Source organism: Cherax quadricarinatus, unplaced genomic scaffold (assembly GCF_038502225.1).
Source record: "Cherax quadricarinatus isolate ZL_2023a unplaced genomic scaffold, ASM3850222v1 Contig586, whole genome shotgun sequence".
NCBI classification, from domain to species: Eukaryota; Metazoa; Arthropoda; class Malacostraca; order Decapoda; family Parastacidae; genus Cherax; species Cherax quadricarinatus.
The window spans coordinates 50,001-66,456 of NW_027195612.1; the positions used below are offsets into that span (position 1 = coordinate 50,001).

At 48.6% G+C, this 16,456-nt stretch overlaps 1 protein-coding gene across 1 annotated transcript in view; it reads right to left on the reverse strand.

Moving 5' to 3' along the window:
- Window positions 1-16,456, reverse strand: part of LOC128699337 (uncharacterized) — a gene marked incomplete at its 5' end in the record, with an annotated part of 140,354 nt that overhangs the window by 40,060 nt on the left and 83,838 nt on the right. The window contains 2 exon segments of the mRNA XM_053791981.2: window positions 4,810-4,925; window positions 5,369-5,546. Coding sequence (XP_053647956.2) covers window positions 4,810-4,925; window positions 5,369-5,546 — 294 coding nt within the window.

The following is a 16,456-nucleotide window of genomic DNA, read 5'->3' on the forward strand; positions in this document are numbered from 1 at the left end:
AAACCTGGAGCCACATGGGGGTCCCGAAACATGGAGAGCCAGGATGTTGGACGTGGTGCTGGAAAACCTCATGCACCAACATGTTAAGGACACTACCAGAGTGAGAGGGGAGGATGAACCAGCAAGATTGGACCTTGTGTTCACCCTGGGCAGCTCAGACATTGAGGACATCAAGTATGAGAGTCCCCTAGGAGCTAGCGACCACGTGGTTCTGTGCTTTGAATACATAGTAGAGCTGCAAGTGGAGAGAATAACAGGAGTAGAATGGGAAAAGCCTGACTATAAAAGAGGGGACTACATAGGGTTGAAGAACTTCCTGCGGGAGGTCCAGTGGGACAGAGAACTGGCAGGAAAACCAGTAAATGAAATGATGGAATATGTAGCAACAAAATGCAAGGAGGCAGTGGAAAGGTTCATTCCCAAGGGCAACAGTAACAACGAGAAGACCAGAACAAGCCCCTGGTTTACCCGACGGTGTAAGGAGGCAAAAACAAAGTGCAATAGAGAATGGAAAAAGTACAGAAGGCAGAGAACACACGAAAATAGGGAGATCAGTCGCAGAGCCAGGAATGAGTACACACAGGTAAGGAGGGAGGCCCAGCGACAGTATGAAAATGACATAGCATCGAGAATCAAGACTGACCCGAAACTGTTGTATAGCCACATCAGGAGGAAGACAACAGTCAAAGACCAGGTGATCAGATTAAGGACAGAAGGTGGAGAACTCACAAGAAATGATCAGGAGGTATGTGAGGAGCTGAACAGGAGATTTAAGGAAGTTTTTACAGTAGAGACAGGAAGGGCTGTGGGAAGACAGCACAGAAGGGAACATCAAGAGGGAATATACCAACAAGTGTTGGATGACATACGAACAACTGAGGAGGAGGTGAAGAAGCTCTTAAATGACCTTGACACCTCAAAGGCGATGGGACCGGACAACATCTCCCCATGGGTCCTTAGAGAAGGAGGAGAGATGCTGTGTGTGCCTCTAACCACAATCTTCAACACATCCCTTGAAACTGGGCAACTACCTGATAAATGGAAGACAGCTAATGTAGTCCCCATATTTAAGAAAGGAAACAGAAATGAGGCACTAAACTACAGACCTGTGTCTCTGACATGTATTGTGTGCAAAGTCATGGAGAAGATTATCAGGAGGAGAGTGGTCGAACACCTGGAAAGGAACAAGATTATAAATGAAAACCAGCATGGGTTCATGGAAGGCAAATCTTGTATCACAATCCTCCTGGAGTTTTATGACAAGGTAACAGAAGTAAGACACGAGAGAGAGGGTTGGGTAGATTGCGTTTTCCTAGACTGCAGGAAGGCCTTTTATCATGTGGGAGTTCGACACGTGGATTAGGTAAGAAATACTCACGTAGGCTGGTAGTACGTATAATTACAGATAATGCGTGTAACGCCCGCAGCCGTACCTATCTCCTTGCTCACACTCGTATCACTAACTGACCGCCTGGCCGCCCACGTACCCATAGAGGGTCTTTGAATAGTGCCAGGTCAGCACGTTCAGACAGTGACTCAGGCAGAGACGGTTGGTCGTTGAGTCAACGGTACACTGGTTACTGGTAACTGGTTACTACTACTGAGAGCTCGGCGACGCTAACGTATGTCGTCCCGACATACAACTAATAACTAGAGATGGCAGGTATACGGCTTGGGCTGATTCTATACAATGTCAAAGTACACAGCAATTAAACATTATAACATACATAAGTAGAACATTGGAATGGAAGCTTACGTGACTGAAACTGTAATGCAATACAAGGTATACTATAGTACAACTTAAAACTCAACAAATGAACAACGAACTCAACGTTGAGATTACAAGTGATAAAAAAAAAAATTTTGATCGATCGATCTGTATTCATGTGATCTACGGATTCTGAGGAAGGAATATATACAAAGAAAGAGTGTTTAACAGAAAGGCAGATTCGGTGCACTCAAATCTAGACTGTTAACTCTCAGAACGCGGAGAGAACATGAACACAAAAAAAAAATTCTTGAATACTGATAAGTTGATACTGTAATTATTCATCTATACAGGTTATTTACATTTAACCCCAACTCTGCTAGGGTGAGATTGACATATGCAGAATGGGTGTCATCTCTGGGAGGATCAAACTCTGTAGCATTGGCTAACTCATGCTGTATTTGAGGCAAATCTGAATTGGAAGTTACAAATGATACTTGAGGATTTCTCAATACTTGTCGTGTACGTAGGGAATAACGACACTCAGGTATTGAGAAATCCTCAAGTATCATTTGTAACTTCCAATTCAGATTTGCCTCAAATACAGCATGAGTTAGCCAATGCTACAGAGTTTGATCCTCCCAGAGATGACACCCATTCTGCATATGTCAATCTCACCCTAGCAGAGTTGGGGTTAAATGTAAATAACCTGTATAGATGAATAATTACAGTATCAACTTATCAGTATTCAAGAATTTTGTGGGAGTTCGACACGTGGATTAGGTAGAGTGTGGTGGGTGAGAGACTCTCGCTGGGGCACTGCTGCGCACCCCACTCAACCCACGAAGGTGGCTTGATAAGCCACTCTATGCCACAGGAATGGTGAAAACCACTCTTAGCATCCAACAGGGAGCACAAAGCGATATAGACAATACTTCAGAGGAACTTGGCTTACTTCTTACTGCGTGGCTTACTTCTCTCTCTCAGCTGGGTTAGAAGCTGGGTTGGCTGACTGGCTTACCCCACGAGAATGGCTGACTGGAAGACGTGTAACGATGCACAAAGCACGGAGGAGCAGTTGGATGACAGGAGACAGGCTGGATGATAGGCTGACTGGCGTTCACTTCCACAGTCTGGCTTACTGACTGGCTTAATTGCAAAATCCGGGTCAACCCCTCGGAGATTGAAGCAATTAGCACACGAACTAAGCCAGGAAGCTTGAAACGGCTGCAACAGGCTTGCAGGCTGAAGGTGGTGAGTGAGGGTAGTGCTGGTGGGTGACGGTTCACCTTTGACCCTGCCGCTACTCACAAACAGCCTTCTAAAGTCTTGAATTACCCTTAAAAACGTAAATCCATGCTCCACACCGGTGCCACCATTTATCATGTGGGAGTTCGACACGTGGATTAGGTAAGAAATACTCACGTAGGCTGGTAGTACGTATAATTACAGATAATGCGTGTAACGCCCGCAGCCGTACCTATCTCCTTGCTCACACTCGTATCACTAACTGACCGCCTGGCCGCCCACGTACCCATAGAGGGTCTTTGAATAGTGCCAGGTCAGCACGTTCAGACAGTGACTCAGGCAGAGACGGTTGGTCGTTGAGTCAACGGTACACTGGTTACTGGTAACTGGTTACTACTACTGAGACTTTGACACAGTTCCCCACAAGAGATTAGTGCAGAAGCTGGAGGATCAGGCACACGTAAAAGGAAGGGCACTGCAATGGATAAGGGAATACCTGACAGGGAGGCAGCAACGAGTCATGGTACGTGAAGAGGTATCACAGTGGGCGCCTGTTACGAGTGGGGTCCCACAGGGGTCAGTTCTAGGACCAGTGCTATTTTTGATATATGTGAACGACATGATGGAAGGAATAGACTCTGAAGTGTCCCTGTTCGCAGATGACGTGAAGTTGATGAGAAGAATTAAATCGGACGAGGATGAGGCAGGACTGCAAAGAGACCTGGAGAGGCTGGACATGTGGTCCAGTAACTGGCTTCTCGAATTCAATCCAGCCAAATGCAAAGTCATGAAGATTGGAGAGGGGCAAAGAAGACCGCAGACAGAGTATAGGCTAGGTGGACAAAGACTACAGACCTCACTCAGGGAGAAAGACCTTGGGGTGACCATAACACCGAGCACATCACCGGAGGCACACATCAACCAAATAACCGCTGCAGCATATGGGCACCTGGCAAACCTGAGAATAGCGTTCCGATACCTTAATAAGGAATCGTTCAAGACACTGTACACTGTGTATGTTAGGCCCATACTGGAGTATGCAGCACCAGTCTGGAACCCACACCTGGTCAAGCACGTCAAGAAGTTAGAGAAAGTACAAAGGTTAGCAACAAGGCTAGTCCCAGAGCTCAACGGAATGTCGTACGAGGAAAGGTTAAGGGAAATCGGACTGACGACACTGGAGGACAGAAGGGTCAGGGGAGACATGATAACGACATACAAGATACTGCGGGGAATAGACAAGGTGGACAGAGATAGGATGTTCCAGAGAGGGGACAAAGGGACAAGGGGTCACAACTGGAAGCTGAAGACTCAGACGAGTCACAGGGACGTTAGGAAGTATTTCTTCAGTCATAGAGTTGTCAGCAAGTGGAATAGCCTAGCAAGTGAAGTAGTGGAGGCAGGAACCATAAATAGTTTTAAGAAGAGGTATGACAAAGCTCAGGAAGCAGAGAGAGAGAGGATCCAGTAGCGATCAGTGAAGAGGCGGGGCCAGGAGCTGAGTCTCGACCCCTGCAACCACAATTAGGTGAGTACAATTAGGTGAGTACCACACACACACACACACACCACACACACACCACACACACACACACACACACACACCACACACACACACACAACCACACACACACACACACACACACACACACACACACACACACACACACCACACACACACACCACACACACACACACACCACACACACACACCACACACACACACACACACACACACACACACACACACACACACACACACACACCACACACACCACACACACACACACAAACACACACACACACCACACACACACACACACACACACACACACACAATACAAATAACTTACGGAACTCCCTAATAATTGGATCCCTGACTTCGGGTGCTAGTTGGGTCCACTTGGAGGGTAGTGGGCGCAGTCTCTTCCCTCTCCATTTAGGTGTTGGGCAAGTAGGTATCGGGCATCTGAAAAACAAGAAAGGAACAAAGGTATTACCAGGTGGGACGCCCCTGGAATGTGTGTGTATTAGTGTGTATACACTGGTAGTGAACATGTGACCCCTGGTGTAGTAGACAGGCTTGAAACTCCATTAATTCTGTGTACAAGTATATAAGAGTACAAGTTAATTCTGTGTACAAGAGTACAAGTTACAGTAGTCAGAGTACAAGACAGCAGTAACCTGGAGTACAAGTTACACAGTACAGTACAAGTTAGTAGTCAGAGTACAAGTTTGTTAGAGAGTACAAATTAAGACAGTAGTCAGGGTACAAGTTAGATAGAAATTAGAGTACAAGTTAGTAAGAGTACAAATTAGAAAGTGGTAACAGAGTACAAATTAGACAGTAGAGTACAAGTTACACAGTAGAGTACAGGTCAGAAAGTAGAGTACAAGTTCGCAGTTACTTACTGTGTGACTCTTCTACGTACGGCCCGACACCTGCAGGCGTTGCAGACGCGAGTACTGGCGGTCAGATGGGACTCTGAGAGTCCGTACTGTGAGGCCTGACCCGGACCCACGGGTCGTGACTGTCCGTAGTGTTCTAACTGGGCATTACACACCAGGCACTCGTGGGGTCCTCCCTTACCTGTGGACACAAGTCAGGGTTAGTACTCATAGCTGTGGACACAAGTCAGGGTTAGCACTCACAGCTGTGGACACAAGTCAGGGTTAGTACTCACAGCTGTGGACACAAGTCAGGGTTAGTACTCACAGCTGTGGACACAAGTCAGGGTTAGTACTCACAGCTGTGGACACAAGTCAGGGTTAGTACTCACAGCTGTGGACACAAGTCAGGGTTAGTACTCACAGCTGTGGACAAAACACTCAGTACTCATAATTGGACAAAATATTCAGTACTCATAGCTGTGGACTCAAGTCATGGTCGTTAGTGTGTGTGTGTGTGTGTGTGTGTGTGTGTGTGTGTGTGTGTGTGTGTGTGTGTGTGTGTGTGTGTGTGTGTGTGTGTGTGTGTGTGTGTAATATATATATATATATAATATATATATATATATATATATATATATATATATATATATATATATATATATATATATGTCGTGCCGAATATGTAAAACTGGTCAATTAGCAAGAACTCATTTAAAATTAAGTTCTTTCTAAAAATTTCTCTTATACGTTTAAAGATATATTTTTTTCATTAGTGTTAATGCAAAATTTTATAATTTTGCACCAAAAGAATCTTAGAAAACTTACCTAACCTTATTATAACAAGCGCAATTTATTTTAGCCTAATCGTACTAAATATATTTTTAAAACGTTTACAGTAATTTAATACTAAACAAACACAATGAAATATATTTTTTTCCGTTAAGTTTAGAATGATTTTGGCGAAATTATTGCATAGACAAATTTTCGCTTGTCCTATATGGCAAGATGAGCGTTGCTATTTAAGCCAAGATCGCAAGTTCTGCCTATTCGGCATGACATATATATATTTATATATATATATATATATATATATATATATATATATATATATATATATATATATATATATATATATATATAGGGAAGTGCCACCTCTATACCTGGAGAGAGTTCCGGGGGTCAACGCCCCCGCGGCCCGGTCTGTGACCAGGCCTCCTGGTGGATCAGAGCCTGATCAACCAGGCTGTTGCTGCTGGCTGCACACAAACCAACGTACGAGCCACAGCCCGGCTGTGCTGGAATGGGGACCCTCATCCTCAGAGAAGACAATAAACGTACCTCAGGGAAAACTCAAGGTTCTCCCCGGAGCTGTTTGAATATTTTCTTCTCCTACCACCCCCTATATATTTTATATTCTATGTAAACATTTATTAATAAACAGAATACATTTACAGAAAAAACAAATATGAATACAATGGCACAATGTATTACAGATCATGAATTTCCTCCAGCTCCTCCGAGGCTGGACGCGAGCCAAGTATGCAGCAAGCATTTCCCCTCTGGATATATATTATATATATATATATATATATATATATATATATATATATATATATATATATATATATATATAATATATATATATATATATATATATATATATATATATAGTGTAAACCACGAGTGTAATGTAAAGCGGTGTTAGAGGAAGTGCGCGCCATTTTCCTGACAACATAAGCGCGGGAAAAAACGTAAACAAAAAAATATCGCGGGAAAAATCTGGCGGGAAAGAGAAGATGTGTTTGGCGGCTCAGGAGTGAAACATTCGTCTGCTATTGACTGTGGCTTAGGATTAATATGCACACACATGTCAGGGAGGCCCGCGCCGGTGATGGTTTTAGTGAAGTTGGTGGTGTGTGGTGGTTGTGGGGAGGGGGTTGTGGTTTCGGGGAGGGGGTTGTGGTGGGGGTTAGGGGGGTTTATGTTGACACAGGCATTTGCTGGATGAATACTGTGAGAGACGTGTGTTTGCCCGCGCCCTTCTGCACTCCACATAACACAGATTACTACCTGAAATATTTATGCTGCTGCTGCCTACTGCTGCCTGCTGCTGCTGCCTACTGCTGTTGCTGCCTGCTGCTGCTACCTCCTGTTGTTCCTGCTGCCTGCTGCTGCTGCTGCTACCTCCTGTTGTTGCTGCTGCGTACTGGTGCCTGCTGCTGCTACCTTTTGTTGCTGCTGCTGCTACCTCCTGTTGTTGCTGCTGCCTACTGCTGCCTGCTGCTGCTACCTCTTGTTGTTGCTGCTGCCTACTGCTGCCTGCTGCTGCTACCTCTTGTTGCTGCTGCTGCCTACTGCTGTTACTGCCTGCTGCTGCTACCTCCTGTTGTTGCTGCTGCTGGCTACTGCTGTTGCTGCCTGCTGCTGCTACCTCCCGTTGTTGCTGCTGCCTACTGCTACCTCCTGTTGTTGCTGCTGCTGCCTACTGCTGTTACTGCCTGCTGCTGCTACCTCCTGTTGTTGTTGCTGCTGCCTACTGCTGTTACTGCTTGCTGCTGCTACCTCCTGTTGTTGCTGCTGGCTACTGCTGCCTGCTGCTGCTACCTCCTGTTGTTGCTGCTGGCTACTGCTGCCTGCTGCTGCTACCTCCTGTTGTTGCTGCTGGCTACTGCTGCCTACTGCTGCTACCTCCTGTTGTTGCTGCTGCCTACTGCTGCTACCTCCTGTTGTTGCTGCTGGCTACTGCTGCTACCTCCTGTTGTTGCTGCTGGCTACTGCTGCCTGCTGCTGCTACCTCCTGTTGTTGCTGCTGGCTACTGCTGCTTACTGATGCTACCTCCTGTTGTTGCTGCTGGCTACTGCTGCCTGCTGCTGCTGCCTACTGCTGTTGCTGCCTACTGCTGTTGCTGCCTGCTGCTGCTACCTCCTGTTGTTGTTGTTGCTGCTGCCTACTGCTGTTGCTGCCTGCTGCTGCTACCTCCTGTTGTTGTTGTTGTTGCTGCTGCCTACTGCTGTTGCTGCCTGCTGCTGCTGCCTACTGCTGTTGCTGCCTGCTGCTGCTACCTCCTGTTGTTGCTGTTGCCTACTGCTGTTGTGTCCTGCTGTTGCTGCCCAATGCTGCTTGCTGCTGCTGCCTGCTGATGTTGCCTCCTCTTGCTGCCTGCTTCTCCTGCTTCCTGCTACCACACACACACACGCACACGCACACACGCACACACACGCACACACACGCACACACACGCACACACACACACAATACACAAGCACCTGGCCAGAGATATATCAGGTTTGATCCAAAGAAGAGTAGGTCCACCTCCTCGGATCAAGAACCCTTCCCCCTCGTACCAACACCCCCCATTCCCCCTCACTTTAGACACGAGTCCTCAATTTCAATTAGTGAATTGATTATAAATAATATATGAAAGGGGGAAGGAGAGAGGGAGATGGGAGGGAGGGGAGATGGGAGAGAGGGGAGGGGGAGGAGGAGGAGGGGGAGGGGGAGGAGGGGGAGGGGGAGGGGTGGCAGTAAGAATTAGTGTTAAGTCTGGGTACAAGAACTTCAAATACTGAGGCCAGACGGATGTCACAATCTTAAGTCTGGCTACAGTCCGGTGGCCAGATCAAGAACCTCAAGTAGTGAGGCCAGACAGAAGTCACAAGTGTTCAATCTTAAGTCTGGTCACAGTCCAGTGGCCAGCGGTACAAGTACTGAGGCCAGACAGAAGCCACAATTGTCCAATACTGAGTCTGGCCACAGTCCAGTGGCCAGCAGATCAAGAACATCAAGTACTGAGGCCGGACAGAAGTCACAATTGTCCACATAGTCACCCTGGAGGAATGGATAGCAGACTACATGAGTCTACACTTGTCTACCTGACACCTACTAACAGCACCCTGAAGGAGGTAGGGCTGTCAGTTTCAGGGTGACCCTGAAGACCCACACATACACAGGACTGGCACCTTGCTATAACTTTGTCCCAGCAGGTCAGGGACCTTCAGGGCACAAGGGCAAGTGTGCTTTAAAATTCCTCAAAGATTTAGGCGACAAACTCATCGTGGAAACCACGGATCACAGGGCAGCCAGCTTCCTCTTTCAGAGACCCAGTGTTGTGATCCAGAGAAATAATGCCTGCAGCTTTGTTATACACATTTTTCAAACTGCATGGATTCTCCCAGTGTATTCTGCTTTCAAATAAAGTTGATGTAGCATATAGAGTTGTGTCCCAGCTCCAGGATGCATCCTCCTGGGTACTGAGTGAAGAATTTTTATCTCTGAGGCTGTGGGTACTCTGAGTCTAACTGGACTTCCTACTCATTTCAGCAACGCTGCAAGCTCCTAACGATGCGGTGACACATGAAAGGCCTAGAGCTATCATTCAACTCCCTGTGGTTATTTTGCATGCACATATACAACGCCGGCTGTCTCTGAGGCAGGTCGACCCTAAAAAGAAAAAAACACTTTCACCGTCATTTACTCCACTGTCTTGCCACAGAGGGCCCTGATACCATAGTTCAAGACTGCAAAGGGAGAAGAGGAAGAGGATAAAAAGCAAGGGGCGCTACCCCAGAGACAGAGAAGTGCGCGGGCGCACAGGTGGGTGTGCGGGCACGCGGTCTGGCGGGCGTCTTGCTGTGCAAACTCCACTGAATAATTGAGCCAGGGCTATAGCATCAATTAATTAGCGTCTAATAGGCTAATTAAAGGCCCAAACACTACAAGTCACCGGCAGCCGCAGAGCAAGAAACAGAAATTAGCTAATATTTGGTCTTCATTAAAGTGCCTTGCCAGTGTTATTAACTAATTGATAGTCTACCATCCAGGGAGGGATGTGTAGGATAGTGAGGGGATGTGTGGGATAGTGTGGGGATGTGTGGGGTAGTGCAGGGGTCATCTGGGATACATGGGATCATGTCTATATATGGAGGCCTGTCTATGATATATGGAGGCCTGTCTATGACATATGGAGGCCTGTCTATGACATGTGGAGGCCTGTCTATGATATATGGAGGCCTGTCTATGACATATGGAGGCCTGTCTATGACATGTGGAGGCCTGTCTATGATATATGGGGGCCTGTCTATGATATATGGAGGCCCATCTATGATATATGGAGGCCTGTCTAGGATATATGGAGGCCTGTCTATGATATATGGAGGCCTGTCTATGATATATGGAGGCCTGTCTAGGATATATGGGGCCTCTGGATATGGGAGCCTGTCTGGGATATATGGGAGCCTGTCTGGGATATATGGGAGCCTGGTTGTCAATATATGCCAGGAGTGTGACCCAGGCCAGGGTGTGTCTGGCCCAGGCCATGGGGGTGTCTGGTCTGGGCTACAGGGGGTCTGAGCCGGGGCCAGGTGGAAGCGGCCCGGGCCACAAAGGTACTTACTAACACATTCATAAGGCAGCAATCAGTTAATTAGCTGACTGAAGGCACGCTGCTCCTCATCTAGTATGCTAGCCTAGCAAACACAAAAATTAGGCTTACCCTGACCCCACAGACCCCCTGACCCCCACACACACCCCTCTGAACCCCACACACACCATGACCCCCACACACCCTTGACCCCCCACACACACCCTTGATTCCCAAACTCACACCCCTGACTCCCACACACACCCTTGATTCCCAAACTCACACCCCTGACCCCCACACACCCTTGATCCCCAAACTCACACCCTTGATCCCCAAACTCTCACCCCCTGACCCCCACACACACCCTTGATCCCCAAACTCACACCCTTGATCCCCAAACTCACACCCGACACCCACACACCCTTGATCCCCAAACTCCCACACACACCCCTGACCCCTGACCCCCCACACACCCCTGACACACACACCCTTGAAACTCACACCCCTGACCCCCACACACCCTTGATCCCCAAACTCACACCCCTGACTCCCACACACACCCTTGATCCCCAAACTCACACCCTTGATCCCCAAACTCTCACCCCTGACCCCCACACACACCCTTGATCCCCAAACTCACACCCCTGACCCCCACACACACCCTTGATCCCCAAACTCACACCCCTGACCCCCACACACACCCCTCTGAACCCCACACACACACACCATGACCCCCCCACACACCCCTGACTCCCCCACACACCCCTGACTCCCACACACACCCTTGATCCCCAAACTCACACCCCTGACTCCCACACACACCCTTGATCCCCAAACTCACACCCCTGACTCCCCCACACACCCTTGATTCCCAAACTCACACCCCTGACTCCCACACACACCCTTGATTCCCAAACTCACACCCCTGACTCCCACACACACCCTTGATTCCCAAACTCACACCCCTGACCCCCACACATGCCCTTGATCCCCAAACTCACACCCCTGACTCCCACACACACCCTTGATCCCCAAACTCACACCCCTGACTCCCCCACACACCCTTGATTCCCAAACTCACACCCCTGACTCCCACACACACCCTTGATCCTCAAACTCACACTCTTGATCCCCAAACTCACACCCTTGATCCCCACTCACACCCCTGACCCCCACACACACCCTTGATCCCCAAACTCACACCCCTGACTCCCACACACACCCTTGATCCCCAAACTCACACCCCTGACCCCCACACACGCCCTTGATCCCCAAACTCACACCCCTGACTCCCACACACACCCCTGACCCCCAAACTCTCACCCCTGACTCCCACACACACCCTTGATCCCCAAACTCACACCCCTGACTTCCACACACACCCTTGATTCCCAAACTCACACCCGTGACTCCCACATACACCCTTGATTCCCAAACTCGCACCCCTGACCCCCACACACCAGTGACCCCCAAACTCACACCCCTGACTCCCACACACCCTTGATCCCCAAACTCACACTCCTGACCCGCACACACACCCTTGATCCCCAACTCACACCCCTGACCCCCCACACACCCCTGACCCCCAAACTCACACCACTGACCCCTCCACACACACAACCCCCTGACCTGCCACAGATACCACTAACACCCATACACACCCATGACCCCCAAAGACACATCCCGCACACAAACACTTCTCACCCCCCCCCAAGACACCCCTGACCATCTACCCACCAAAAACAGGACCCCAATCACACCCCACATGAAAATAGGCTCATATATAGGCCTATATGAAGTTAGGATTTAGACTCGTCAGAACAGGCCTTCCTTTCACTAAAACTAGGCACTCGTAGGCCTAGGCTCCAGCACACAGTATTAACTTGACAGGATCTACACTCTTCAACCAGTAATATTGTTATCTTGGTGGTGTTAGTGGCAGTAGTAGTGGTACTAGTGGTAGTGGTGAGAGTAGTGGTGGAGGAAGTAGTGGTGGTGGTAGAAGTGGTGGTGGTACTGGTGTTAGTAGTAGTGATGGTGGTGATAGTGGTGGCAGTGGTGGTGATAGCAGTAGGGGTGGTGGTGGTGGTAGTGATGGTAGTGGTACTAGAGATAGTAGTGGTGGAAGGAGTGGTAATAGCAGTATCAGTGGTGTTAGTAGTTGTGGTCGTAGAGGTGGGAGTGGTGGAGGTAGTGGAAGTACTACAGGTGGTGGTAGAAGTGGTAGTGGTGGCGGTGGTAGTAATGGTGGCGGTGGTAGTAATGGTGGTGGTGGTAGTAATGGTGGTGGTGGTAGTAATGGTGGTGGTGGTAGTAATGGTAGCAGTGGTTGTGGTGGTGTAGTAATAGTGGTAGTGGTAGTAATGGGAGTAGGGATAGTAGTAGAGGTGGTATGGTGGTATTGGTGATAGTGATCGTAGTTTTAGGAGCGGTGGGAGTAATGGTGGTGGTAGTAGTGGTAGTGGTGTTGGTAGTAGCAGTGGTGGTCGTAGCAGTGGTGGTCGTAGCAGTGGTGGTGGTAGTGGTGGTAGTAGTGGTAGAAGTGGTAGCAGTGGTGGTGGTGGTGGTAGTAGTAGTAGTATTAGTGGTGGTGGTGGTAGTGGTGGTGGTGGTGGTAGTAGTAGTAATAGTAGTGGTAGCAGTGGTGGTGGTGGTGGTGGTGGTAGTAGTAGTAGTGATAGTAGTGGTGGTAGGAGCAGTGGTATTGGTAGTAATAATAGTAGTAGTAGTAATAGTAGTAGTAATAGTAGTAGTGGTGGTAGTAGCAGTGGTGGTATTGGTAGTAGTAGTGGTAGTAGCATGGTGGTATTGGTAGTAGCAGTAATAGTAGTAATAGTAGTAGTGGTGGTAGTAGTAGTAGTGGTGGTGGTAGCAGTGGTGGTATTGGTAGTAGTAGTAGTGGTGGTAGTGGTAGCAGTGGTGGTATTGGTAGTAGTAGTAGTGGTAGTGGTAGCAGTGGTGGTATTGGTAGTAGTATAGTGGTAGTAGTGGTGGTAGCAGTGGTGGTAGTAGTAGTAGTGGTGGTGGTGGTAGCAGTGGTGGCGGCGGTGGTGGTGGTGGTGGTGGTGGTGGTGGTGGTGGTGGTGGTGGTAGTGGTGGTGGTGGTGGTGGTGGTAGTGGTGGTGGTGGTGGTGGTAGTAGTAGTAGTGGTGGTGGTGGTAGCAGTGGTGGTGGTGGTGGTAGCAGTGGTGGTGGTGGTGGTGGCAGAAGTGGTGGTGGTACTGGTAGTAGCCGTGATAGTAGTGGTAGTGCTGGTAGTGGTGGTAGTCGAGGTAGTAGGAGTGGTGGTAGTAGTAGGAGTGGTGGTAGTAGTAGGAGTAGTTGTGGTAGTCGTAGCGGTGGTAGTGATGAAAGTGGTGGTAATGGTGGCAGTGGTGTAGTTCTGGTAGAAGTGGTAGTAGCCGTGGCAGTAGTGGTAGTGCTGGTGGAAGTGGTGGTAGTGTAGGTAGTAGTGTTAGTGATAGTAGCGGAAGTAGTGGTAGTAGTAGTGATAGTAGCAGCGGTGGTGGTGGTAGTAGTGGAGGAAGTGGTGGTAGTTGTGGCAGTAGTTGTAGTAGTGGTGGTAGTTGTGGCAGTAGTTGTAGTGGTGGTAGTTGTGGCAGTAGTTGTAGTAGTGGTGGTAGTTCTCGTAGTAGTGGAAGTGGTGGTAATTGTGGTAGTGGTAGTGGTAGTTGTGGTAGTTGTAGTGGTGGTTGTGGTTGCAGTGGTAATTGTGGTAGTTGTAGTGGTGGTAGTGGAAGCGGTGGTAGTTGTGGTATTGGTGGTAGTTGTGGTATTGGTGGTAGTGTTGGTAGTGGTGGTAGTTGTGGTAGTGGTGCTAGTGGTAGTAGTGGTGGTAGTTGTGGTAGTGGTGGTGGTTGTGGTAGTTGAGGTAGTGGTGGAAGTGTTGGTAGTGGTGGTGGTTGTGGTAGTTGTGGTAGTGGTGGTAGTTGTGGTAGTGTTGGTGGTGGTTGTGGTAGTTGAGGTAGTGGTGGAAGTGTTGGTAGTGGTGGTGGTTGTGGTAGTTGTGGTAGTGGTGCTAGTTGTGGTAGTTGTGGTAGTGTTGGTAGTGGTGGTAGTGGTGGTGGTTGTGGTAGTTGTGGCAGTGTTTGTAGTGGTGGTAGTTGTGGTAGTGTTGGTAGTGGTGGTAGTGTGGTAGTGGTGGTAGTTGTGATACTGGTGGTAGTTGTGGTAGTGTTGGTAGTTGTGGTAGTGGTGGTAGTTGTGGTAGTGTTGGTAGTTGTGGTAGTGTTGGTAGTTGAGGTAGTGTTGGTAGTTGTTGTAGTGGTGGTAGTTGTGGTAGTGTTGGTAGTTGTGGTAGTGGTGATAGTTGTGGTAGAGGTGGTAGTGTTGGTAGTTGTGGTAGTGGTGGTAGTTGTGGTAGTGGTGGTAGTTGTGGTAGAGGTGATAGTTGTGGTAGAGGTGGTAGTGTTGGTAGTTGAGGTAGTGGTGGAAGTGTTGGTAGTGGTGGTGGTTGTGGTAGTTGTGGTAGTGGTAGTAGTGTTGGTAGTTGTGGTAGTGTTCGTAGTGTTGGTAGTTGTGGTAGTGTTGGTAGTGGTGGTAGTTGTGGTAGTGGTGATAGTTGTGGTAGAGGTGGTAGTGTTGGTAGTTGTGGTAGTGGTGGTAGTTGTGGTAGTGGTGGTAGTTGTGGTAGTGGTGATAGTTGTGGTAGAGGTGGTAGTGGTGGTAGTTGTGGTAGTGTTGGTAGTTGTGGTAGTGGTGGTAGTTGTGGTAGTGGTGGTAGTTGTGGTAGTGGTGGTAGTTGTGTTAGTGGTGGTAGTTGTGGTAGTGGTGGTAGTTGTGGTAGTTGTGGTAGTGGTGATAGTTGTGGTAGAGGCGGTAGTGGTGGTAGTGGTGGTAGTTGTGGTAGTGTTGGTAGTGGTGGTAGTTGTGGTAGTGGTGATAGTTGTGGTAGTGGTGGTAGTTGTGGTAGAGGTGGTAGTGTTGGTAGTTGTGGTAGTTGTGGTAGTGGTGGTAGTGGTGGTAGTTGTGGTAGTGGTGGTAGTTGTGGTAGAGGTGGTAGTGTTGGTAGTTGTGGTAGTTGTTGTAGTGGTGGTAGTGGTGGTAGTTGTGGTAGTGGTAGTAGTGTTGGTAGTTGTGGTAGTGGTGGTAGTTGTGGTAGTGGTGATAGTTGTGGTAGAGGTGGTAGTGGTGGTAGTGGTGGTAGTTGTGGTAGTTGTGGTAGTGTTGGTAGTGGTGGTAGTTGTGGTAGTGGTGATAGTTGTGGTAGAGGTGGTAGTTGTGGTAGTGTTGGTAGTGGTGGTAGTTGTGGTAGTGGTGGTAGTGGTGGTAGTTGTGGTAGTGGTGGTAGTTGTGGTAGTGGTGGTAGTGGTGGTAGTGGTGGTAGTTGTGGTAGTGGTGATAGTTGTGGTAGTTGTGGTAGTGTTGGTAGTGGTGGTAGTGGTGGTAGTGGTGGTAGTGGTGGTAGTTGTGGTAGTGGTGGTAGTTGTGGTAGTGGTGGTAGTGTTGGTAGTGGTGGTAGTGTTGGTAGTGTTGGTAGTTGTGGTAGTGGTGGTAGTTGTGGTAGAGGTGGTAGTGTTGGTAGTGTTGGTAGTGGTGGTAGTTGTGGTAGTGGTGGTAGTTGTGGTAGCAGGAGCTGGAAGAGTAAATACCATTACTCATATTGTGTTTATTCAACATGGCTGCCAGGGGGGTATGGGGGAGGGTCGGGGAGGGGGGGGGGAACGTGTTGACACATGTAAGTCAGCTGACTGATCCTCCCTCTCTCTTCCCCTCCCTCTCCCTTCCCCTCCCTCTCCCTTCCCCTCCC